The sequence below is a fragment of the Geospiza fortis genome, unplaced genomic scaffold (assembly GCF_000277835.1).
Source record: "Geospiza fortis unplaced genomic scaffold, GeoFor_1.0 scaffold23, whole genome shotgun sequence".
NCBI classification, from domain to species: domain Eukaryota; kingdom Metazoa; phylum Chordata; class Aves; order Passeriformes; family Thraupidae; genus Geospiza; species Geospiza fortis.
In genome coordinates, this window is record NW_005054303.1 from 635,060 (window position 1) to 662,654 (window position 27,595).

Below are 27,595 nucleotides of genomic sequence, written 5' to 3' on the forward strand. Positions count from 1 at the left end.
AAAACTGCCGGTAGACATCCACATCACACACTAATTGGAACAAAGTAAACCTCCCATATCCACACAGTTTTCATTTATCCAGGACAGTTTGCAACTCGGTTGGCTGGCGGTAGCTTTTGGAAAATTGCAAGAAAATGTGGTTCAAGCATTATAAAGCAGTGAATGCCAAATCTGAGTTAAAGCCAGTTATTTGAGCAGGGCTTATAGGCATTTTCCAATGATCACCACCACTGAAATAAATAAATAGATGTCTTGCTGTGTATACACTCAGGGGGGAATGTAGCCCAAAATTCATAGCTCTTTGCTATTAAGAGTAATGAGGACACAGCTGTCTGAGTCTGGAAGCCAGTATTTGCAGAGATTTTTCTTCTCCACTGGCTTTATTCCACTACCCATTCTTTGCTTATAAAAGAGCCCCAAATGTCCTAACATTTATACAAGAATTACCTTAGCTTTGTGGCACTTTTGAGATTGTTATAAAACATGCTGACACATGGACAGATTTGAAACTCAGATGAAATATGAAAAACAATTTTCTCCCCTGATAAGGTCCCCAGTGCCCTCGGTGCCAAGGATAACACTCTCTTTAGTCAATCATGACAGCTTCTGGAGCAGTTGGCAGGAGTTGCTGCTGTGGGCAGGGATCTGAAGGTCTCCCTTCTTAAAAAGGACCTCCAATTCTCATTGCAGACCCTGGGGTTGTGATGTAAATTTTGAGTCACACTTAACTGGTCAGCTCTGCAGAGTCTGCACCCCACTCCATTCAAAGATCTGACAGCACTTTAAAATCAGTGCTAAAACTCATAATCCATGTGACAAAGAGAATATCACTTTCATTTTATGGGAGCCTTCGATATATTAAAGGCTCGAACCAGTATCAGACACAGGCTACTGCACTTCAGGCACTGCAGTTTCAGAGCCATGGCACAAGGCATGTTGAAGTTGGCTTCTGTAAATCATCTGGTCTCAGCCTCCACTCAAAGAAGGGACAATTCAGTCAGGCTGCTCAGAGCCTTTTCCAGTTGAGGTTTGAATTTCTCCAAGGGTACAACCTTTAGCTACAAAGTTTTTGAACATCTTTTCCAGTGTTTGACCACCTCACTGCGATAAAATTTCTCCTGATAGCTAAGAACTTCCCATGTTGCAACTTTTGCTCATTCCTGTCCACATCATCTCTGAGATGGATCTGGCTTCATCTTCTCTACGCACTGACATTAGACAGTGGAAGGCAGCAAGCAGCTCCCTCATAAGCCTTATGTCCTCAAGGCAGGTTAAGTCCAGTTCTCTCAACTCGCCTTGTATGACATGTACTGCCACCCTCTAACCACCACAGTGGTCCTTTGCTGCATATCTTCAGTGTCCCCAGGCCTTTTTTATGCCAGGAAATCAGAATGGTTGGGAGATTGGGTGCCTGTAAAGGCAGAAATTGACTGCACTTTGAATTCTCCTCTGAAAATAGTTAAAAGAAAATAATTAAAATGTGAATCTCTGCTTAATTTAGTAGCAGCTGTTGAGGTTGGTGAACCATTTCATTGGATGCTGAACAAACAGAACCAGACTGCACTACTCACACACACAGACCTGCACACATTTGTCCTCAGATCTCTGAGGTAAGCCAACCTTCCTTATACCAGAACTCAGAAATTCCTGACTAGTGCTACAAGCTGACAGGACTGGCCACATGAGCAGTGTCACAGGCAGTCCCACCAGCTCTCACATTATCCATGAAAGCTCAGAAAGACATGTTCACACTGAGCATTCCCAAGCCAAACAGTTCATTTTCAAGTGGCCTGGCCTGAAAAAAACCCTATGTTCTCTTTGGGTAATTAAAAAAAATGAAAAGTAAATAAATAAACAAACAGAAGAGACAATGTTCCCAACCAGCAGGAACACTTAATCTCTGTGATTATTCCTGGACCAAACTCCTGCTTTTACTCTCTAGAAGGTACATCCTGGTGAATTTTCCATCATGTGGGCCTGCTGTAGTGGAAAGTTAATTTACATTTTTTTCTTTATAGTATTCTTTTATTAACCCTTATTCCCTCAAGGTCTCAGGTCATACTGAGTCACACAAGGGAGCAGTTCCATTTTAAAAGGCACAGTCTCCAGGACAGAAGCAGGCCTAGAAAATTCTTAGCATAATTAGCATTCTACAATTCATGGTCTTGCTAATCATCTCCAATCAGATACTGCAGACAGTGCTTAGTTTAGCATTTCATGTCCCTCCCCAGGTCAAAGGGAATGAACCATGGATGGATCATGCATTTATGAAACAGTTTCATGTCCCAATTCTCTAGATGTCAGCTTGTGATTTTTGTGGAGCAGAATATGATAGTATTTTGTATCTTTAGATGATTAATTTACCAGCTCCAGAATGCATGTGACTTGCTGGGCCATTAATGGATATACTGCAAATTGTCAGCCACTCATTATCTTTAGAGGCATTCTCTAGTCTGTATAGGACACACTATGCCATGGTTCTCTGGACTCAAATCTATATGTGGGCTTATTGCCTGAGAAACATGGGGATAAACTTTTTATTTCTTTCCATTAAATTCATGGGCAGTGTTTGAAGTCTTATGTGCAACCCTGTAAAGTTCTCTTATACCACTTTTCATTTATGACTAATAACACCCCTTGAAAATGTTAACGAGAAAAAATTTTGTCCCAAAATGCAATTTACCACGTGAAAAACACAATACAGGTTTTACAGAACTGTATCTTCAAACAGCACTGATTCTGTGGAGAAAAACACCTCCTTTCTAAAGCTGGCATGCTACAGTCTTTTGGGATGACTGCATGAAATCAACTGATAGCTGTCAATGCACAGGTCTGGGCTATTCCATCACAAAGTCAGTCCTGCTTTTAATTAAAATAATTTCAATCTGCTTCTGAAATAAAGCTCCAGATGCAGTGCTTAGTGAATTGCTGGCAATGAGTGTTGTATATATTGCTGCAGTCTACCTCTGAAGAACAGGAGCCTGATCCAAGGCTGCCCCAGCCTATGCTGGGTTTGGGATTCCCCACAGGGTTTGCAATAGCAGGAAATTAGCAGCATGCTATGGCTTTCAGATCACATCTCCTCTCCCTGGCCTGGTTCCTGCTCCAGGATTAAGGAGTGGCAGTCTGGCAAACAGACTGTGCTCTGCTCCAAGATTCCTCCTTGGAAAGGGGATGTCAGGCTACCCGTGCAAGCTATTGCAGCTCTGCATTGCTAAGCCACAGTGACAGAAATGTTGTTTAGTAGGTGGAGGCTCTAACCCATGCTATGAGCTTTTCTCTGCAGAGTTAGATAAAGCATATGGGGACTTTTTTTGTGCCTCTGTGCACACTGAAAGCTGGAAATATATCAAAGGACTCAAAAGTACAGCAAACCACACCTGACAATATTTATTGCATCTCCAACTTGAGTGAGACTCTTTCTTGCTAAAAATTGTTCCAGGCAGCTTTTAAATGATTCTACTGTTACATTTTGTACTATTCCTCCACTACAACGTACCTAGTGTGTTCTTGTATAACCTGATACACTGCAGTGCCATAAAGGGCTTTATTATGTTCTGTCTAAAAGTAATTTTCCTTCCTTTCAGCAAATTTTACCCTATTCAGCAATAATCATTCTTTTGTACCACCCACCATACAAACTTCTACTTCTGTCATTTACAATTCCAATTACTGCCATCTTACGCTACGTTTTACAATCCACTTTACCAGTTCAATCAAAGTCAGCCTCAGTAATGGCCTCAACTTGCTGCTGCTCTATACTGACATTTCCATAAACTTGTCTACATTTTTCTGGTAGTAAAGTACTTACACCTAATGGCAGTAGTTTGGAGCCATTCTCAACAGAACATTCTGAAGTACTATTTGCTCTCTGCTCTGGAATGAGAAGTCTTAGTAACACTGCCAAAACTGCCTAGTGCTACGCTGCTCTTGATATCACTGCCTTCTACCTATCATCTTCCACCAGATGACCCTGTGTTAGGTTATCTTTTCACCTACTGCTGGGTTCCAGTCCCTTAATTTCCTGATCACAGTTTTAGCTTTCCTAGACTTCTGTGAATTACTGTTTATAATTTTAGCTTTCCTAGACTTCTGTGAATTACTGTTTATACAATCTTCCCATTCAGTGTTACCTACAGATATGTTGGTTGTACCACAAAGCCAATTAATGCTTTTAATCCAACCAGCAATTTACTGACTCACAAGTTAATGCTTCAAGAATTTTACTTAAAAAAAAAAAGTAAAACCAAGCGCAAAATGTTATAAAAAAGCAGATGTTAAATTTTTTTGTGGAAAAAAACAAAAGGAAATCCAAAACAAACAACACAGTCTCAGGCCAAGCAGTAGATTGTGGATTCCTTCAGACCCTGCAAGTTTATGGTGCATTCCTCTCCCTCTTCTCCTAGACTCTCCCTTTTTAACTGAAGCACTTTTATTTTCAATATCTGAATGCTCCATGAATACAAACAGATTTATTCTCACTCTAGTAGCATGTTACTGACATATGGCTAATACATAGAAAAACCAAGAAAAATTTCCAGATGGACTTATGAGTTTGTATGTTCAAACTTGCAGATGCCCAAGAGAAGACACCATTCTCACCCCAACTTTCAGTAAATGCTATAGGTCTCTTCCTGAAAACCCAGACCCCTCAAGGGTTTCCAGATGATTGCTTGGATATTGAGATTCCTCAGAGAAGTAGTGAGTTCTAGAAGCAATATTGAGCAAAGAGGTCTGAGGCAGTACTGTCAGCCCATGACAAAGGCTGCAGACCAGACTAATGGGCATTTCTACACTAAACTCCCATGGAAGATGCAGGTCAGTGAGAGCAGGGAACTTCACCAAGCTTCGGGGACCTGGGCCTGCATTTCAGCTGTCCTGACACCTAAACTGCTGCCTATCATCTGCACCATCCTTCTCCTCATACTGCAATGTGCTCTTATACCACAGAGCACCTGCAACCATGAGCCACAGCTGAAAGAAGAGAAGGTTTTGCTGGTGTTAAAAATGGAGATGGATTTCAGCACATCTTGTCATCCCCAAGGGGCAGAACATCCCAGAAAAGAGGCAGAATGGTTTAAAAACTGCCCTGAACTGGGCTGGTTGTAACTCACATTTATCTTCTAGCAGCTTTTATTTTCTTTGAAAAATTCCCTCATGTCATTGAGGTAGTAAAATGGGAAGGCAGAGAACTGGCAGATTAAGGGGTCAGAGCATGTTAAACTCCATGCAACATCTTACTCCAGGCAGCTCTTCTATTTCTGTGTGGCAGCTCTGTCATGGGTCTGGTGTTTTAAGGACAGGACAAAGGAACAGTGCCAGCACATTATCACTTTTTATATAGTCTGGCAAAACATATGGTCCATTTGGCTGATTTATACTGGCAAAGACGAGAATTCATATTTTCTATATATTTTGGCTTAACATCTATATTGTGACATATAACCATGGCCAATTTCAGGCTGGAACCAAATGAAAAGAAACAAGACTGACCCAAAACATATAAGGGAGAGGCCAAGAAAAACAGTGACTTTTAAGTCATTGAGAACACTGCCATCTCTAGGCATTGTGGGTGATGCAAATATATGCAAAAATTGACATAGGCTAGAGTAGAGTGCTGGTGCTATGAAGGGCACTGGAATAAATCAGCCTTCCATGTGAGGAGAGTCTATCACACACTGAACTCTGCACATTATGCCTCAGGAAGGTAGAGAAAGTGTCACTCATAGGAAAATGAGAGAAAAACAAGCCAAAGAGCTGACAGACTGCAGCAGGGTACTTATGATACCTGTCAGTTTCCCAGCACTGTTAAGTGACTTGATTTTCTTTTCCGCCCTGGAATGGCCTGGTTGGTGGGACTGTCTTGCATGACAGCTATTCCATAAAGGAAAGCTCATGAAATCTACCCCAGAGCAGACAGAGCTAATCTGTACATAGTGGCCTTAACTGATTTGGCACTGCTGAAATCCCTGGAAGTAAGACATAATAAAGGCAAGGCGGCAACAAAGCCCCACGTATCAAACCAGGGCTGGCAGGGAGTCTAAGGAATCACTCTGAGATTAATGGCAGGGGTGTGAGCCCTGCCCTGGCAGCACATGCCAGAGGATATGGCAGGCTGGGCATGATTACTGCTCCTCTGAATTGAGTCAGATGGAACCTCCTGCCAGCCCACTCTGGGTGACAGCTGAAGTCTGTGTATTGCTTGGCTCAGAGCCCAGTGAGCAATAACCCCCATTCAGAGACCAAGCATAACGGAGGCCATTAGCCCAGAGTATCTGTTGAACTTCTCCTTGCATAGCCTTTCCCCCTGTAGTCTACAGGTCTCAAGGGAGATGAGATTCCTGGGTTCTTGCCACTTTGTATTCCAAAGTATCATACAGTTCCAAGAAAGAGGGAAAATTGAAACACATCATGAGATAGAGAAGTCACAGTCTAGAAAAATTTCAACCTTCCTGTGTCTGGACTGTACCCTGCACATCTAACAAGATATGGACACTGTCTCTTCTGTGCTTATGCCCCTTCTCTGCACACAAACTCATTATGTTATAACATGACCAGTTCTCATCCAGCTGTTCCCTCAGTATGTCACTGTGCTTCCCTCCTGGCTCACAGCTCAGTAAAAAAGAAACTAGAAAACTTTCAATCACTCCCAAATAGCAGATGCACACTTCCACAGACAGAATCAGTTTAACTCAAGGTAAAGTTGAAACCAAATTCAAACACTCCCTGTGGTCACAATTTTTAATCATAAGATGATGATCTGACCACCTGTCTATCTTGAACTTGAAATGTCAAGGAATATGCCACAAAATCTAGGAAATCCTTATTGTGATATCAATATTTTAGTAGGAGAAAAATATGTCAGGTAGGTACCTGTCTGCCTGACCATAAGATACTTAAGGTTAGGTTCAAGACAGCTCAACTTAAACCTAATAAATTCACTACAAGAACTTCTGCTTTAAGAGCTTCACCAAAGTCAATAGGGACTGTAATCATGGATCTAAGTGATATTGCCCCCAGTTGCTGTCCAGCTACCTACCCAGTGTGACTGTAGTGCATTCAAGTTCAGTTGTGGCTATACTGTAGTTGTATTTATTCTGTTTTCACTTTTCACATCATCACACATAAATACAGTCAGTGAGTGGTGCTTGAAGGGCACCGACATGCAGAATGGTGGGCTTGCTCCTACTGTTACCCTTTGGATACTCAGGAGCCTGCTAGTTTTCATTCCAGTGAAGAGTGCCCGTTTGCTTAATAACATGCCAGCATTATTGGCTTGCATGTTATATTTCTTGGTTCAATTCTACCCATTCCTTTGTTAGTAGTAGAAGTTTCATGAATAAATGAAGCACTTGCCTGTGCTTTAACCACCAGACTCTGTTCCTCCCACACTGCACTTAGGGAGGAATGAAAGCAGGAGCAAGCCAAGCCACAGAAGGTTCAGTTTACCATGCTACAGATCGATATGTACAGCAGCTTTTTCTATCAAGCTGACTTCTCTACTACAAATGGATTTACTTCAGTGAAGAACAGCATTTTGACCCTCATTCCCCACGGTAAGCTGGACAGGATACCTTTACTGATGGTCATATTTCTGTAGGAATGACTGTACTGATGGACCCTACTGTAGCGGCTGGATGAGTCTTGCCTTTCCTCAGCCCCTGCCCATTCTCTGTGCTGGTGCAATGGTTTCCGGAGGGAGGGAGGGAGGGAGGGAGGGAGGAGCTCTGACAGTTTTCAGATGTACCTTTTAACCTGTGATTATTTTATAGTTAACTCCTGATTACCTTTATGAAGGTTGTTAGGATTGTGAATAGATCAGACCATCAGATCAGAAGCACAGAAGATGGATCTAAAAGATTTATAGTTATGTTTGTCTGGAGCTGTATAATATGGGTTTATCCAATGGGACAGGATTATGTGAAGTTTATCTGTACTCCAAGATGTGAATGATCCTTCTTTCATTACTCTCCTGACACATGGTCTTGAACCTTAATGTACATAGTTTGTATTTTCCACGTTTATTTTACCTAGCTTGTCTAGTCTCATTACATTAAAAAATCAAGGGGAAACCATCTTGAGTTGTGCTAAAACAGGAAACAAACACGGCATAAGAAGAAGATGATTGAAAAACTCTAGGATCAAATAGCTGCTGAAAGCTTCTGTAACTCAGATATTCCTTGAATGAAATTGGAGATACAGGTAAAGGTCTTGGACTTCCCCTCTTCTCTGATCTATGCAGAAACATAGACAAAAGTGGCCCCTGAATTCCAGCCAGGTTAGTGCACTGGTGTTGTGGCTTAGGGATGGTACTTTCCAATTTAGTACTGCCACTAAAAAACCACAAGCTGCTCTCCCTCCCCCTCTCTTACTGGAGGCCCAAAAGGCATCACAGGTTGAGATAAGAACAATACACTGGAAACAGCAATGAGATAAGAAAATGAACAATAACAGCAACAATATTAATGACAAAAGTGCAGAAGAGAGTGATTCACACACAAAAATGCTCATTGCAGCCTGGACAATAAACAACGCTGAATGAATTTTCTCAGCTGGAAGGAACCCCTTCTTCCTGGAAGAAGACACAGTCCCTTTGCCTGCCCCCAGCAATGACATGAGGGGGTACAGAATAACCTCTGGGTCCTGACCATGCCCCCTCTGGCTACTGCAAAAAATGAACCCTGTCCTGGCTGGAACCAGGACAGCTGGGGATGTAACTGAGTGCCACATGTATCATCTTGAGCTTCACTGCTGTAGAATTATTAAACTGGACCTTTTTCTCCTGTCTGTATATCTTTACATGATATTTCCCTGGAAGTCACCTCCACGCCTATCATCCCCTTGTGAAATTAATCTTGGTATCATCCTGAAAAGGAATATTATTTCACTTTAGCCCCAAAATATCCAGTACAAAATCACAGAATCACAGAATCATTCGGACTGGAAAGGATCTCTGAGACCATTGAGTCCAACCCTTGACTATGTTGTCCCCTAGACCACAGTACTGAGTTCAGGTGTTTCTTGAACCCTTCCAGGGGTGGTGACTCCAGGAATGGCATGCTTTATGGCAAAGCCAGGAACTGAACACAGACTCCTCCAACCCAAGCCTTAGCCACCAGCTATAAACTCCTGAGATGCTTGAGAGGAAACTTTTCCATTGCTATGGCAGCATGAGGTCTCAATTCACATTTCCTCCTACAAAGCCCATCAGAAAACCATACTACAAGTAAAAGCTACACATCATGGCCCTTAATTTCATCAGGAACTGTCAACAATTGCCTATACTTTCAGAAGTCTGAGCTCAGCCTCTCACAGAATCTTTTCTCATGTAATCTTTCCTTCTTTTTCTGGTTAATTTGGACAGGATGGCAATCATTTCCTAACAGGGATCATGCATAACCTTCAGGAACTGGCCCTCTGGAGCAGCAAAAGAGATTGTCTCACAGACCAACAGGAAAAGGGAAAGACACAGAGCTGACCCAAATAGGGTTAAAAAGGAAAAGGCAGGAGTGGATTCCATTGTTATTTACTTTATACAAACCCCAGTGAGGAATAATCTCCTTGCTGCATTTCCCTACTTTTCTTCCTCCTGTTTCTATATGCACAGAGAGGTCACTAGGAAACTCATTAGGAGGAGGCAGCCTGGCTTGATGGCTAAGGCATTGGATAAGGAACTCTGGGCTCTATCCCAGCACAGCCATGAGCCTGATGCAAGACCTGGGCACCTTCTTTCAGTTCTCTGTCTCTCTATTTCCCTCCCTTTTCTCCACATAGGAACATCTGGTTCCTTCATTTTGCTTGAAAACTCATCTAGACATAGGCTGCTCTTAATGAGGTTGGGCACAAGGCAGGGCAGTACAATTGCAGGCTTGGATGTGGGGTTTAGGTATGCTTGCAATATAAAGATAATGATCTAAAACCCATCTGTGCAAAGGTAATCTTTTGAAGGAAGGAGTTTCACTCCACAAATGTAGGACTGGGGACCCATAGGTGGGGAATGTAGGAGGTCCTGCCAATCTCTGAGAAACAAGGAAAGCTGAAGCAACGACTACTGCACAAATGGGGCATGAAAAATAATTCTCTCTTGCACTCGGAGACAACATCCTTCCATTTCCTTCTTCCTTTTACCTTTTGCTTTAAAAATAACAATCATGGGGGGTTTTTTGGTTGGGGGTTTTTTTGGTTGTTTTGTTTTGGTTTGGTTTGTTTTGGTTTGGTTTGGTTTTGGGTTGTTTTTTTTTTTTTTTAATTACCTCCTCTGCCCTCCTCCCTTCCCTCTGTATCTAGTCATACTCATCTGACCTTATGCTCATACTTTTCCTAGCATTTGCCTCTCTATCTTTGAGGTCTGCTTTCTCTGAACTCTCTATTCAACCCTCTCCAACCCCATAATCTCCTCACATTGTGAGTTTGCATTAATTGGAGAGAAAGCAATAATAAGAGCCCACCCAGTACAGTTCTTTCCACAATGCCCAGAAGGATCTGTGTTTGAGGCATGTTTTGAAGATCATTGTAAATCAGGAAACAGCAAGGTGGAGTGAAAGGAAACTGGAAAGAGCTCTCAGCTTACGAATGTACAAAGCAAGAACACAGGCCCTCACTCCAGTAATCTGGAGCCAACAGTTACTAGACTAAGTTCCTTGTGCAAAAAGTCATTATTATGACTAACCCATTCTGTATTTATAGAGAAGCAATGTTAGAAGACAAACAGTTCAAACAGTGCTCTTGCACTAGATGTTCTTTGCTTTTTTCTGTATGTGGTCTTTTATTCCAACATTAATTGTGGTTATAAATCATTCCCAACCTGTTTTGGAATGATTTCCAAAAAACTCTATGCTGTTGAAAACACAGACCACTTACATATACAAAATATAAAGCACTCAGCAACTCCAGGGGTAAAAAATACCACATATTAGGAATCAAACCCACAGAAGACTTAAGCAGTAATTATCATTAGAACATTTCTCTGTCTGCTACCACAAATGGCTACAGGTACTTCTGCAGAACACAGAAGACATTGGACTGGGCAAAGCCATCACAGACAGGTGTCTTTGAGAGGCACTTGAGCCAGGAAAAGATTTGTTTTCATAAAGGAGAAGATCTGGAGATGAAAGAATTTTGGCAAAACTGAGTGGTGACCAGGATAGGGAAGCATTGTGGACACTTAACCACTGTCTGTGACCATCCAGGCCAGAAAGGATGAGGCCAAAAAGCTTGAAAGGGAGAAGAATGGATTATATCTCTTTTTTTGCTGCATGGAAATGTATCAGCCCCACGAGGGAGAATGTTATGTGAACAGCTAGGGGTGCACATTTCCTTGAGAGCCAAGGAATGTGGGGCCTTGGCAGTCAGGCCAGGTGCCAGACTGGGACAGAGCAACCTTCTTGCAGCCTCCCTACATTTTGTATAGTGGTAGGAAAAAAAAAATAGAAAGAGCTTGTTAAAACTCACACAACTTTCAGATCAAATTTTTGTCCTGCTTCACTTTGGAAGTCTCTTGAACAACCTCAGTGCTTCAAAGCTGAGGCTATAAATCTCCCAATCTCCCAGAAAATGCTCCTGTATTTAATAAGCTGTTTTGACTGACATTCAAAGTGAAAGTAAAGATTTCTGCTGTCCTAGCAGTAGAAAATGTGACCCTGATCTGTAACCCCATATCTGACCAGACAAAAATGTGTACTCTGTTAAAATCTGCAGAGTGCTCAGACACATTGGCATGAGAATAGCTCTGGTTCCCCTGCAGTCAATAGCAGAAAATCTCATTATCTCTGATGGAAATACCTTTGACTAATTTTATTTGGAAAAGAAGGTGCTAGAGGATTGTGTCTGAACACCAACATAACAAACCTCTTACATAGTGGCTCAGCTACTGAGCAAAATTACTTCTAGCTCATTCTTTTCAACCATTCCATCACACAATTAGCCCTTGGAGTGCTTTGTATCCTAAGAACATGCTGAATATGGACAAGGAGGTAAGCACAGAGCAACTGGAATACCATTAACATGAGTGATGCTTATAATTGGCTTATGGATGCCATGATCCTGTCGGTCAGACTTTCTTGAATGACCTGGTAAAATTTTGGTTGCTCCTGAGGACTCTGTCAAGGTTCCCTGATGTCTTGCCTCCAAGGACTTCAAGAATGGCACTACACATAACCTTGTTAACTGCTCCAGGAATCTTGGAAACATCAGTCTTGGGATCAGGCCTTTCTACCATCACCACAGTGAGACCTGCTCCAAATCACTCCCTTTGGTGGCCACACTTTCCATCCTGGGGCACACAGATACAAAACACACACAGATACAACAATAAATACTGGATCAAGATAGTGAATATTTCCAGAGAATTTCACTAAATAAAAAATAAATAAAATCTAACCCAGCAGAGACCCCTGACAGGTCTCGTTCTCTTTTAGTTTTGTTTTTCTTCCTTTGTCACATCATCTACCCAAATTCAAACCTGATGTAGACTTACAAAAACTACTCCCAGCTTGCTGTGGTGCTCAAATGGCAGCCTGTCCTTTCCCATGCATTCTCATTAATGTCTCCCATCACCAAACTTTCTTTACAATTAAATCCCAAATATTTGAAAGTAAAAATGACTGAAGTGAACAGCCTGACTGAAAAAAGTATAAGTTCTCCCATCTCTGCTAGCATAAATAGGAACATACGTGCCCTTTGGAGGCTGGAAAGTTCACTGTAAAAGTTCCCTAAATCTTCCTGTTTTGATTATTCTGGTTTGCATGGAGCAGACCAGACAGTATAATTCAGAGGTTTCATTTCCACTTTCATTTCAGCACTTCTTTTCTACTAACTACCCCATTTCCTGAATCATCTAAAGCAAAGTGAGCAAAATGAAAATGCTCCTGGAAATCTACAAATCAGTAGATAAAATAACAGGTTGATCAATTTACTAAGATGAAATGGACCAAAGGCTATTTTTAAAGAATCAGATAGCAAAAATGCTTACTTTTACATCAAACTCTTCAGTGATCCCAGGATTTAAGAACTCTTAAAAAACCCCAGAGTTTATGATTTTTTTTTTTTAAATTTTCCAGTTGATATTACTGTGAGTGCTGGTTATAAAATATGTTTTTCCCACCTTGGAAAGGACAATGATTCAAATATAAAAAATGTGTCCCAAATGTTAGCTGAATTTAACTTTAGACTTTCAAAGCTCCTGTGAAGTTCTTGTGGTCTCCTCAGTAGGGAAACAAAGAAAGTGCATCATCTGCAACCAAGTCCTTCCAGAAATTTCAGACAATAGGGCAGAATAAGCCCAACAGACAAGTCAGTTTTAGCTCTTGTGTTTTTCTGCAGCAGTTTTGAAGTGCTGTTCCTTAGTCTAAAGAGAGGCAAAATTCTCTGTTGAAAGATCATGGCTTCTCTGGTTTAGGCTTTTTTTTTTTTCTTGTCATAGACCAGCTCACATACAGCCAAGAGAGGAATGAAGTTTCCCCAGGCCCCACCTAACACTTCAAATGGAGGGCCACTTTCTCATGGACAGGATCATAAGCATAAAAGGCATTCTTTTGATGCACTGACAAATCACCTGCCATCAGATGGGTGTTTATCTCATAAAAACATTACTTCTTTCATGAAAAATGGCTTTCCTGCTTAAATAATAGGACTGAGTCATATCTTAGTGTGGAGGGATAGAATGTAAGAAAATAAAGATAGTGCAGAAGGTAATCTCACACCTGAGGAGTTGCAGCTGTACTAATCACCAAAGATTAGGAACAGACCTGCCCTTAATAGGCCACAGCTGTGTCCAATAAGAAGACGAGTGCTACAAAAGAGTGGGTTAGCTGGGTGAGGAGAGAGATGGAGTTTGTTGATTCTGCTGTGAAGAGCTGTGCATGAGAAATTACTGAGAAGGTATGGAACTTTTGAAATAAGATGGCAACATCTTAGTTCGCATGGAATAATGGTATGAAATGTACAGCTTGTATCCTTAAAAAAAATTTGACTTCAAAATACTTGACTGCTGCATTAGCTGCGGGACAATTGTTTCTGCAATGTCAGACAAGCTTTAGCATAAATGGAAATCTAGAAGAAGGATTTGCAGTGCTTACCAGCACACTGGTTGTTTTCATCCAGCTGGAAGCCGAAGCGGCAGATGAGGTGCCGGGTGGCAGTGGGGTAGTTGGGGACGGGGCCGGGGGCTGGGGGCGGTGGGTACACGTTGGAGTAGGGGCTCAGGTAGGGCGAGCGGTACACGGGGTTTGTGCGGGGCACGCACAGATAGCCCCCGTTCTGGTTCACACACACCATGTCTCCTCTGCAGGCCTCAGGAATGGTTCGACATTCATCAATATCTGCAATGAAATTGCAAAAGTTTAGAGAGTGATTGTTCCTTAATGGGACCTACCAAAAAATAGTTCATGTGTTTTTTGCATAACATTGCAAAAAAAAAAAATTATATTCTCCATCAAATGGCCAACCCTTCCTTGTGGAGCCTCACTTTGAAGTTAGATCGTACTAAAACAGAAAACATCTCTTATGTTCAATGTATCCTGTGATCTACTCATACTATTACAGTAGTAAAACTACTCTAGAGTACTCATACTATATCCTCTAATACTATGAGTACTATATCCTCTAATACTCATAGTATTAGAGGATATAATATGATGTATATTATCCCTCTATCCTCTAATACTATGAGTACTCTAGAGGGAGAGGACAAGGCCTGCTTTGCTGTTCCATAGAAGTTTAGTTTAAACACTGATTTACGCATGGTTGCAGCATGCTACTGCCTGTTCCTGCTGGAGGGTCTGTCCAAACCACAACATGCAGATCAGGATTTCAGAAAGTGATGGTTTGGTCTGCCCAGCTGTGAAATTTGGATCCTGCTTTGGAAGTCTCAAGTTCCCTCCCTCCGAGTTAGGGATGTTCGGATCTGGGGACACAGTTCAGGCCTCTTTCTTGCTTTGGTTGAGATTGTAGCTGAATTAAATTTAGAAAGATATAACTGGTTTAGCCAAATTGAGCATTCCCCTGGTTCTTGGGCCACAGAAACAGTAGGCTATGGCAGGACAAACAGTCTGCTGCAGGTTTTTCCCTTTCTGTTTGGATGACTTTATGGCATGTGTAAGATGCTGCCCTGGAGAGTGAATGCCATTGACAAAAAGATGCTACTGGGCAAAGTGCAGATTTCCTTACACTATGTCAGCTCAGTTTACTTGGAGTTTCAGTTTCTGAGAATGGAAGACTTTATTTGAGCCTGCAGGTGGAGACAGGCAACAAAGACAATAAATCCTGAGTTTGAAGGAGAAAGAGAAGGAGGGTGAACAGCCCTCATCCTTCGGCAGCTACACTGAGCTCCTATCAAAATGCATCATTGTTGTTTGAGTAGCCCTGACAGGCTGCTAGTATCTCAACAGTGTCAAAGACCAATGCTATGTAAAGATACGCATATTTATATATACACATATTTTTTGTATATACATGTATGCAAACACACATCTTTGTCACACAGTAAGATCTTTTCATCTAAAACATAGTAAGAGCACCACAATGTTAACTCAATAAATTCAGAATTTTTGAACCCAAATTTAAATGTATTGATTAATTGAAGTCCTACCTAAGCATTGCCCAGAGGCACGGTCCAGGTCAAACCCATTAGTGCATTGCTGCTAAAATGAGAGAAAAAAGAACACTTGATGATGGTGAATGAGAGATTTGCAGAGTCAAATGCTCATCTGGATTATTATGATTAGTACAACTGTTCAGGAGGGTACAGTACACCAAAATAAAGCTCCTTCCCCAGAGGACAGTCAGCAAGCCATGACCCTGAGGCCTCAGCACAGGTCCCAGCCCCTTAGCTCAGGAGTGGCACCCTCAGGGGATGGCAGTGTCAGGCTGTTCCTCTGCCCAGGGGTCACCAATGTGTTATGAGTACAGGGGTACAGTGTGTTATGGGTTCTTAGCACAGAATTACAGTCTTCTAGTTTGGGGTCTTGGTTTTGCCAGAACAGGGGGGTTCATCTTGAAGGTCCTTGTTACATCTCCCGCAGGCTCTGAAGCTCCCCTGACAGCCCATTCAGCACAAAACATGTCAGGCATTGACTGATCCAGAGCCACAGTTGAAACATAACAAGCTTAAAAAAATAAGGCTCTTCCTTTCCACCACACCTTGTTGTTTTTAGAGAATAAGTCTTTATACAACACATTATAGGCATTCAAGGTTACTGGAAGCTTTGTTCCTTCGTATTCTGTTGGTTGTTATCAGGGCTGCAGCCTTGAGTCTTCAGTACCTCCTCAGTGACCTTAGCATCTCTAAATTGGTGAAATTCCTGGTGATAATGGTTTCAAAGCCTGTTAAAATGATTTTCTGCTCTTCCTAGTTTTTGACTGGGCCTCCAGCTATTTAACAAGGGGCAAAGCAATTGACACAAGCACAGGATCTTCCAGTAAATGGGTTGTACTAGGCAATGTAAGCAAGAGATATCCAGGAAACAGGAACCACTGAAGCCACCAGAGGGCAGAGGGATGGAGTGTGTTCAAGATTCTTCCTTTTTTTTTTGTTTCTTAATGATAAAGACACTTTTTTTGGGACTTTATGGAAGAAATGAGTGGAAGAGTAAAGCACTTAATTGATGTTTGGAAAAGTAGTAAGTTGTAGATGGGAGACAAAGGGTTAGAGGGGTGAGTCAGTGGAAGTGGGTCATTACAGGATTCAGGAACAGGACTGAAGTGAAACACATGGCACTGTTTGGACTGCGCCTGCTACTTGCACATATGAATACACAAAAGCCCAGAAGTGTCAGACAAGTATGGAGGAATTCTGCCTTCATTTGTTTTGGCATTCCAAGATGTTTTTGTAACATGTTGTGGAAACCCAAGATATTCTAACGGGAGAATGTATAATCTCCCATCTTCATGTTTTAAAGAATGTATGTTTGTATTCTATCTTTTGTTCTCCTTTTTGTGTACATACACTACACCTAGGTTAGCTGGAAAAGTTCAAAGAGTTGTTAACAAAATATTTGGTCAAAAAATGATGATTCAGAAACACTGAAACTACTGTAGGACTGGTTTCTACAACTTTCTAGAACTTTATTCTAGAAAATATTCCAATATTGCCAAAATGACCAGTTTCAGTATCTTCAGAAAGAACTGATTGCTGTCGTTTCAGCTTCAAGTTGCTTTTTCAAAGCAACTTCAAAAATCAATTTCTGTTACAAGATGTTTTTATAAAAATTCTAAGGTAAACAATATTTTTTAAATTATAAAAACAAACCCTTAGAGATATCCCAAAAATTCTCCAGGGGCATGAAAAGCATTTCCCATACAGATCCAATAATCACAAAAAGATCAATAAGCATGACCTGTGCAGGAAATTTTCAATGTAATAGAAGAAAAACAACTACATTTCAGAGGCTTTTGGCAAAGGTATTTAGAACCCCAGCTCTGGATACTAAATATATCTGGACTATTAACTAGAAATCCAAACAACATGCCTTTAGGAACAGTTTTTCCTGATTTAAAGTTACTTGGAGCCTGAGCACACAAAGAACTAATGATTCTGCTATTTCAAGAACTGGACTGCTTTACTTCCATCCACCCTCTTGAACAGAAATGGGTTTGGGCATAAGTGAAAATGAAAACTGGGATGCAGTCATTCAGGATCACAGTCCAAAATGAAACAGTCTTAAGACTTGATCCTGCTATACACAGAAAAGATGTATTTCTATGAATGAATTCTCCAAATATGGATGTTTCTCACAATAGAACTGAGCGGTCTCTGGTTTCAGGGCATAGTTTTTCTTATTTCCTGTTCCAGAAGTGTTCAGTTTAGAGGCAGAATCAGATTCTCAGTGAGGTCCAGGTTTCTACAGGGATATTATGCTGAGCTGGCAAGGATGAGTCAATAAGCTCAATCCATGCTCAACTCCAGAATACTGCTGGCTTGAAGTTCTCCCTTCTAAACCCTTAGACCACACAACTTCCTTTCCATGTAAACCCCAGACCACAGAGCTTCCTATCCACCTGCTAGCCAGTTAAGTTTCATGCCATATAGCACTTCAGTACAAACCAGTACACACATCTCGGCATGCACCTCTCACCTGTGCTTTTCCAGGGCTTGAAAGGCAGATAGCCAGTGTGAAAGCAGTCAGTATCCTGTAATGTGCATAGAAAATAGGCTGAAAACCTTCAGATATCCAGGCTTGTTACATAGAATTAAATACACATGGACAAATTAATTTCTAGTGACACTTCAGTGTATTCCACAGTTTTGCTAACATGAATTTGGCCTTTGGAGAAGGAGTAATATAACTGTGGGCCAGATTCAGGTCTCAGACCAGTGACCCTCATGGTACTGGGATTGAAACCAGACTGTGCATGTCTATGGACTAATCTGATTTTTATGACACCCCATGCAGCAGCTGTAAAATGAACAAGTGTGCAATATTCAATAAAGCAGTTTTTCCCCTCTCTGACACCTTTCTTTTGCAAAAATGAAATCTTCTCTTGCACACTGTGCACGTTTTACAGATGGGTAAACCCAAGCAAGGCCCTGCCTAAACCCACAGCTTGAAATGTTGGCAGGGCTGCAGACATGTCACGCAGGAGGTCCTGAATCCAAGCCAGCTGCTCCAACCGCTAAACCGCATTTCATCCCCAGATGCTCTATCTGAGATGAATCCATTTGCTTGGGGCCAGATTCTGTCCCTTTGCTCAGTCTTGAAGGAGACACACTGTGCCAGGTCAGCAGCTACCAGAAGCTGTTATCTTCAATGGAGCCTTCCCCAGGTACATCATCTTCACATCTACTGCTCCCTACTGGGTCTCTCTCCACTGCAACTGAAAGATGAGGCTCCCTCACTAAAAGAGCCCTACACCTATTTTTGGAGCTCCTTACCTGGAGCATAAGAATTGTGGTCAAGTAACCTTCCACCTCCAAATATTTACTAACAGATAGAAAACCATGAAAGCACAGTCAGAAATTACTTTTTTCTAGGTCCTGTGGATTTCAGTCTTTTGCTGCTGATTTATATAAAACTTCCTAGTACCATTAGACCCACACCTTATCTTGGATTGTAATTCTAAATGGCAATTGAATGCAATACATTCCCACAAAACTAGTACAGGAAGCAGGGGATATTTTAGGTAGCCTTAGTTCTGCTACCCATGTGAGCTGCCAACTTTCTCTCCTAGAGCTGTCCCTGATTTCCAGAGTGCAAACTGAACTGCTGAGCAAGACCTACAAATGGATCAGACAAAACCACACACAATGACCAACACATTACAACAAATTTGACAAGCTCTGAAAAGTAAACATAAAACCCTAAAATTGTTGTTCATAGTGCTGTGGAGACAGATTGTGCTAGTTGGCAACTTTTGAGTGACAAGGCAAATTCTGCACTGAGTTTTCCTTAGAGTCCAATGTAAAGCATTCAAACTACAGTTTTGTCCATTTAGGCTTGCACTTAATTTATTGATTCCTTAGATCTTTTTGAAGAGATTTTAAAGTGTACACTTCTATAAAGACTGCATACTTGCTTTGCATAGAGTGAGAAAAGCATTGGGAGGGAATACAACAGGTTATAGGAGAATACTGACATATGCAGCAACTGGGCTGTGCTGCACATTGCTGCAGGACAGTGCACGATAACAAAATCCCCCATAAAACAGCCAGACAAAACTCAAACATTTTTAGACAGTCTTTAGTTTCCTTTGCTACAAGATGATATATTCTTTCCTTTTGGTGGGGGAGTGACCTTACTGCCTCATATGTGTTCTGTCTGCACCCACGATCTCAATTTGCTCGTTACTTTAGATCTAAAATCCCCTCAAGAATTATTAACAGACATACAGCACAACCTATCAACACTACATGCAGCTGGTCACAGTAGCTTGCCCAGCAGGCAAAATATTTTAAACCAGCAATTAACTTCTGCAATAGTAACTAATTAACTTCAATCAATCACTGTAGCCAGCGGGATCGTGGCCACTGCAGTTCAGCACTCCCGCAGATGCGCAGAGTATAAGCACAGATCAAGAAGGAACGCGTCAGAGACAGCACAGCTTTAATAACAGGCAGATCGGCTTTCCCCACCTCTGACCATTGAGATCCCATCTCTTTGCAAATGGCTTTTGCAAGTGGATTGGCATAACATGTCCCTGCCACAGCTATTTTCCACAAGCAGGTTTCCCGTCAGTAAGCAAAGAAGTTTCATGCATACCACTTACCTTCTTAATCCTTGCATGTCCAAAACCGTTGGGGAAAGGTGGAAAAAACCCAGAGTCTGCGCTGATGAATAACTAGAAAGTTTTCCAAACATTACCCTCTGCTAGCACTTCAGTTCCTCTGTCATTTATAGTCCAAAGAATGAAATGGCAAGTAATGGAGAAGATCGGGAGCCGTCTGTACCTCCTCAGACACTGGAGAGAATACAGAGAAAGCACCTGGTTTTGCTTAGTTCTCTTCTGTAATTCAGCATTAAACCAATTGGAGGAGGAATGTTAAAAATGAACACTTCATTTTCTAAGTATGTTAAACAATGCAAATGGGGGCCTCAGCCTGGGACAGCTGGTTTAGATTACAAAGCTCACCAACTGGCTAGACTCCTCACAACAACCTCGAGGAGCCTGCCAGGATAAAACACTAACAGCTTGAAGGAAAGCCTCTCCCGCTGCAAGCTTAACAGTTAAATGTGCCTCAGAGCAGAGAGCACCGTTATTGGACAGAAACCCTTATCAAGGGACTGGAGAAGGGAAGGGATTGTTTTCCTTGCTCTGAGAACAAAAAAAAGTCAGGGTTTTTTGGAGGCCCTCTAGCTGGTTTGTCCTGGACAATGAATATGCAACACTCACTTCTCTGTGCCAATGGCATACTGATGAAAGGTCTGACCCTCTGGGAGGTGAATAACTCAAATTCATGATGATCACAGCTACAGGAACTATATTGCTTGGGGATTATTTGGAAACAGGAATAAACAAATTAAACATTCAAAGGAAAACAAATGGCTTGTCTGCAAACACTGGCTCTTTTTAAACTGACCCCCATGCTTAAGGGAGCAGTTTATGATATGAAATATTTCTTCAGGAAAAGCATAACTTGCAGATCTCCAGTTATGACTGAAGAGGAAGGAAATAAAGTACTTTTTCAGGTGTTTTGCAACTTTGCCACAGGCAGAGCTTTAGTAGGTCAAGAAGAACATTTATGGGATGTGAAAGGTAAGCAATCAGATGCAGCCAAGATCACAGTGGATCCAAAGATGAACACTGAAATTAAAGACAGATATGGACATTAAACAACTACTTTTTGAATTTCTGTTGAGTGTCCCATTTGAGAAAACCCTTTATTTCTAAGGAACCTGAAACTATTATACATCTCTGAGTAACAGATTGAGAAACAGAACTACAGTTGATACAACAGATAATAATAAAATTTGCCTCTAAGCCTCGATATCCTGCTTGAGATACAAGGACTGAGCTGCTTTAGAGGTGCTGAGCCCCCACAAGTTGTACTGGAGCCAAAGGGAAGCTCGAGACCTCTGTATCTTGTTAACTGGCTGTAATTGTCCAAATTACCTTTCAAAAATGACAGCAGCAGAGGCTCCAGGCCATTTCTGACAGTTTATCTCTCAGCGACTTGCTTGCATCACTTGCACTGCATGGAAAATTAAACACTCACCTGGAATCATTCAAACAGTGTCTATACATTGGCAGATGAACAAGAACCAATTTAGCTACTTCTAATAACGTTCCCAAAAGCCTAACAAAAACTCGCACAGGGGACTTCTGAAGAAGCTGCTGGGCATGTTGTGAAGTTTTGTCATGGATCAGAAAACAGGCAAGAGAGGATAGAAAACAAAGACCAGGAAAATTTTCATTGTGGCAAATGTTTAACAGTGAGCATTCTCACTGCTCGATGCCACCAGAGTTTCTCAATACACTCAATGACCTGGAGAGCTAAGAGATCTAAGGGTAGCAGTGCTTACTGTATGTTAGAAGTGTGAAAAATCTACTGAAGCAATGAGAAACAGCTTTACAGGAAAGCAAATGCTCTGTGCATCCAGTTTTGTGGATGAAGAGCTTGCTTCATCTGATAATACTTCACTTGCTAATCCACTGAATTTTTCTAGAATCACATGGTAAAATCATTGCATGCATGCCAGAATCACTGTATGAGTGCAGCGCCAGTCTGCTCCCAAATAGTTGCCTCAGAGTTCTGGTCCATCAGCCAACTGGCAGAGGTGCTCTAGCCCTGGAGACGGGAGGTGAATCCAGATCTCACCACCTAAGGGGCTCCCTTAAGAAGAAATACTGTACAAATGTTTTGATTTTTCCTGTCTCCATCTGACAGCTGGAGTGGATAAAAACCAGAGTATTCAAAAGTATACCAAACCACAACCTGGGCTAGTTTACAGCTTGGTGACTGTTTTTCTTTCCAAAATAAAAGGATTTGATGTTGTGGCTAAGGGGAATTTCTGCAGTACCTTTCTGTAACTACCATCAGTCACAAAACAATAAGATGCAGCCACAGCCTTTTCACAACTCTGTTTTGTATGAAGGGCTGTACAAAGGAAGGATTTTGTGGTGCATAAGCCCCCTTTTTTTCACTCTATAAAAATTAACAATTTGATGCATCTTTCAACACACTGTGCTGACACCTTCAGCATTCATGCTTAATATGTTGGCTAAACTTCATGTGTAGTGGTGCTCTCACTTCAATGGTCTCAAATAGCCCTCTGTGTTATAAAATCCATTACTTTATTTAGATTACCTTGACACTGCCATTGTCTTCATGAGGAGGTGCAGAACTGTCCCCAGTATAAAATGGGGCTCTGTTAAATAATTATGTTCTCAAAGTTTGCTTTGTGCATAGCTAGGGTTGAAACCATATCTCCAATTAAGACTTGGATTTTGAAAATTGCGTAATATATATTATAGTAAGGGGGACATAAAATGTATTGTATTACTTTACTCTCTTTGCACATGTGAATTGAGCTATGCTCCTGCAGATAAAGCACAGCATTGGATGAACAGGAGCCCTCAGCACTGCAGAACATAATCTGACTGATTCTAAATGCTAAGACAAAAGCTGTAAATAGATCAGGGAATTTAGGAACAGTTAATTACACTTAGCATCCCTGAACAGAAAATCTTCCTTGCAGAAACAAGTCTTCTTCCTCTGAGTTTCACAACATTTCATCTCTTTTTTAAACTCTGATTTTGTTCTTACATTTCTCCAGAAACACATCTGTGAAGTACCCTTCTTGGATGTTCTTGTCGTTTTTTAAAATTACCCCACTCTGAACATTTTCAAGAAAATTTTCAAACTGTGAGAAGAGTCAAAGCATACAAGTCTGTATGGTGGTAGATCTGTGAGCCCGAAGTCATTCAACATGCCAAGTCATAGACATCTTTTACCCAGCCACAGAGACTTAAATTCATTAAAGAAATTTTCCAATAACTGACACTTTAGGCCCTGCATGTCCAAGCTATAGACACTAAAAACATTAATTTTGCTCGTACCAAATCTTATGGAACCAAATGCTTTTACGAGCAAAATTGGTAAAACAGAGCAAAACTGCTTGGCACTTGCAGAAACAACTGCATTTTGATAGCATCTAAGCTCTGTGAGATTCACAAGTCGAGCTTTTGCCTGATGTGGAGATTGATCTAAGTGTTCCTGGAGATTGCCAAGTAAGCAAGATTTTGATATTGTCACATGTTGATGTTTCAACACAGGCAGTGATTTGACATATACACATTTCACCCTACTGCCCCTTGAATAGCACCACATAGGAAACACGGTCTCAAACCCTAATTCTGCCTGAGAAAGAGTAGAGCTCATTTCTTTCACCTCCCAGGAAAGAATCTCAGTTGCAAACCCCAGGTGTTGGGGGAGGGTTGCCTATAATTTTCCAAAGACTACCTTAGATTATCAGCTGAGGTCTGCTTTGCTCAGTGTCTGAATTATAATTACCATCTCATAACATGACTGATGAAATAACCTGTTCCAGATGGCTCAGGCCAGATGCTCAAAAGCACAGTGCTACACATATTTTCCTTTCCTAGCCAAACATAACATAAGCTAGAATTAACAGTGAAAATTAACATAGTATGTAATTGTAAAGACATCAGTAGTGCTAATTAAAATGTACTGGGAATGTAGGATTCCTGAGATGTTGGGGTGGGTTGATCTGCAGCTCACAGTACAATTTTTAAGAAGGAGAAAATGTAACAGTTCCTGTTGTGCTGCCATCTCTTGGGGCTCAGCTGCCTCAACAGTTCCCACCTGCATGAGATATCCATGCAAAACAGAGCCAATACAACACCCCTTCCTTCCTCCTGTGCAGGGATGTCTCCTGTCTGTCTGAGGCACGTGTTCCTTTGGGCACAGCACACTGCTGATATCATTGCTCCCAAAGAGCAGCGTGCTGAGCCCCCTGCAGTGTTGTCCCACGTGGTCTCACAGTGCCCAAGCACATGGAATAAACCTTAAAATCCTTGGTTTACTGTAACTGCGTCTTTGTCCTGGCTTCAGCTGGGGTTAAACCACACCACTCCATAGCTGTACTCTCTTTACAGGTCTGTGGTCACTCTGATACCAGTTTCTAACAGCCAGCTTCTCTCAGGATAGAGATCACCAGTGGAAAACCCATTCTGAAATGCAGCTACTCTAAACATGGACTAATATCTGACTCCACTTTACTGCTTCGAAAACATAACTTGTCCCTTTGGATAAGGAGTATTAGGATCTAGCAGGTACCTACCAAAACCCAAACAGTTTAAAACAGCCCCGTGAACTGCATCTACTGTAAGACTGAACCATTTCGGGAATATTCCCTTTAGTGAGATCAGGTTTGTGGTTCATGACCATCTGTTTAGCTGTAGTACTTTCTAGGACAGTCTAAGAAGATGCCTGAGGCAAAAAAGAGTAATATTCTTGGAAGAATTCTTCAGTGTTGTTCAGGGTTTTTTAACCCAATAAAAGTAAGGTAAACAAGCAAACTAAATTATTACTGTAACTTTCTCAGGAAAAAACCAGATCTTTTCACAGCGTTTTTGGTGTATGGGATGACTCTCAGCAGAGAGTAATAATTATTCATGGTAGTGGTTTCCAACACCCTCCAACATTCTTCTTGAGTTTTCAATCCTTAGATGACTGACATTTGTACTTTTAAAATATTTTCCTGTAAAAAGTGTATGGAACATCATCGTCTCCCTAAAGACAAAAGATGCACTTGAGAACTCCCATCTCCCCCTTGGTTGCTCTGAGTATCCAAGAACAAGGCGCCCCAGCCCACTGTTCATATTTTACTTCTTTTTCTGTTGAATCTAAGCATAGCTCTGGTAACTGCAGTTCACATATTGCCTGAAACTAGACAGATATTTTAGTTTGTTTTTGTTTATTTTATAAGATTGACATGTACATAAACTGGGCTGCAGCCTTCTCTGCATTTTTGTCAAATGGTCTAGACAATGTGGTTGAAAACAATGCTCTTTAATCTTGTGACAAAATGTTTACCAGCTCCTTTTAACAGCAAGCATAAATTCTTTATGGCCCGTTTCAGCTAATAATGACCTTCCATAAATAAAGACCTAAAACTCTTAATACTTCTGGACCAAGACTAAAGTCTGTTTCACTGTTTCAGCAAGCCAACATTCAGTCTTCACAAGTGCCTGGGATATATAAACCATTGGGCTCCAATTAAGACCAGACAGTTAGAAGTATGTACTAAAACCCTCCTTAGAAATATTCAGGACTGATTTATTTTATGGTAAAATGCCTCAGGACTGCTGAGTCTTTTGCAGTTTCCCAAGCCCTTTACTAACACAAGTGCCACACTGGGCAAGTCTGGCAGGATCAGGTGGCACCTTGGAGCAGCTGACTGGAGACAGTGGTTCACCTTTACTGGTAAACCTGGCAGCTTTCCCTGGCTGCTGGGCATCAGTGCCAGTAAAACATCAGCTTCCTCTGTGCTTCCTCAGCTCCCAGGTACTTTATTCCAGCACATGGAACTTATATTTTAGGTGGGTTTTGTGTTTGGGGTTGGTTTCTTATAAAATCCGATTTAGTTGGGCATCCTTTCTCCTTTTTATTCTGCTTTGGCAATTCACTTTGTTTTGATTCAGAGCAAAAGATCAGCCACAGTAGCATTGAGCATATTCTGTGTTTTCCATTAAAACACTTCAGGTTCTGAATAAACCCAAACAAGTCTGTGGAAATGCCATCTCTCAACAGGGGTGTTTGAATGTTCACAAGTATGTGCACTATTTTTGTAAGGGCACCTGCCAGAACCCTGCTGATGAATCCAGCGTAGAAAATATTTGATATCAACCCTTTCTTCCAGAGCTTCTCTTCTTCCAAGTGGTGGAAAACATTCCCTTTTTAAACATGCTTCACTCTCATAGGTGAATGACTACAATATGTGACTCCTGGCTTCTTTTTCCAACAGGACACTTGGCACATTTTTGGGTCGTTTCCTTATCTTAAGATCTTTAAGGTTATATGTTAGTCAAATACAGGAGTAACCGAAAGTTTCCCTATAAGGAGAGAAATAATTTTGACTGGTTTATACTTTCTCAACTGCTTTCCTAACCCCAGAAGACATTTATAAACTTTTCTTCGATTTAAGAACTACTACATTTAATTTACTTATTCCCACAGCAGGGATGGTACCATTTCACAAATTACCTGTTTACTTTTGTGACCTAACCATGCCATTCATAAGAATTGGCTGGGAGACTGGGTGGTAAACATGATGTGTGTTGTCTGTTAGTTTTCAGAATTATTATTCACTACTCTGCAGCAACAAGTGCTGCTGTAAGGAAGCAATTTAACATGCTGAATGCAGAAATCCCACTGAACAGGGAGGTACTCCCATTTCCTAGTTGTGCTATATGTGCTGCAGAGCTTACCAAGTCCTGAAACAGGATGGAGTTTCTAACACAGTCTTTTGGTTTTGGTTTTTTAAAAATCTGCTGGCTTTTGCCTTCAGTTGCACTGGTTGCCACAGCAGAAGGAGATGAGCAGTACCAGGAGTTCCCCATTCAGAAGCAGCGCGGCCATGCCCAGGGCTCCCACCCATTCAGGAATTGTGGGGTACCAGAACCTCAAGCAGCCATGCGAAAAGTCAGTGGAATTAGACCAACAGAGGCACTTGCACTGCAAATGGAGTCCATTGCCAGAGCCTGATAAATCAATCAGTCCCCATTTTGTCTACAGTTCCATAACAAAACTCAAGAAGTTGAATTGTGCCAGATAAGAAAAATAGAAAAAAACAGAAACTCTGACAGGTTAAATGTGAAAAACAGAAAGTCAGGCCAAGAAGGTTTGAGAAACAAATCATAAGAAGCATAAAAGCTAATAATAAATTCTTTTTCAGACACACCAAGAGCAGGAAAACTGCCAAACAGTCTGCAAAGCCAACAGATGAACAAGGTATAAAAATAGTGCTTAGAAAAGATAAAATCACTGTAGAAAGTGAAATGTTTCTTCTTTATCTGCATTTGCTAGAGAAACTTCAAGAGATTACCATAGTGGAATAAAAGGGGGAAAAAAAAGGGAAAAAAAGAAAAAAAAAGAAGTAAAACCAAATCCAGTTTGGGAGGATATGTCTGAATTGAAATG

At 41.3% G+C, this 27,595-nt stretch overlaps 1 protein-coding gene across 2 annotated transcripts in view; it reads right to left on the reverse strand.

Moving 5' to 3' along the window:
* The window catches only part of FBLN5 (fibulin 5), a 45,320-nt gene extending 24,675 nt beyond the window's left edge, over positions 1-20,645 (reverse strand). Inside the window, exons 1-4 of one of the 2 annotated variants that reach the window (XM_031066266.1) lie at positions 20,200-20,645; positions 18,072-18,126; positions 15,587-15,638; positions 14,076-14,318 (exon numbers count right to left, since the gene is read on the reverse strand). In XM_031066266.1, the coding sequence (XP_030922126.1) occupies positions 14,076-14,318; positions 15,587-15,638; positions 18,072-18,126; positions 20,200-20,291 (442 nt within the window). In that variant the 5' untranslated portion in view covers positions 20,292-20,645. The remainder of the gene's footprint in view (positions 1-14,075; positions 14,319-15,586; positions 15,639-18,071; positions 18,127-20,199) is intronic. The other variant, XM_031066268.1, reaches the window with a different exon arrangement.
* Between the last annotated feature and the right edge of the window lie 6,950 nt (positions 20,646-27,595).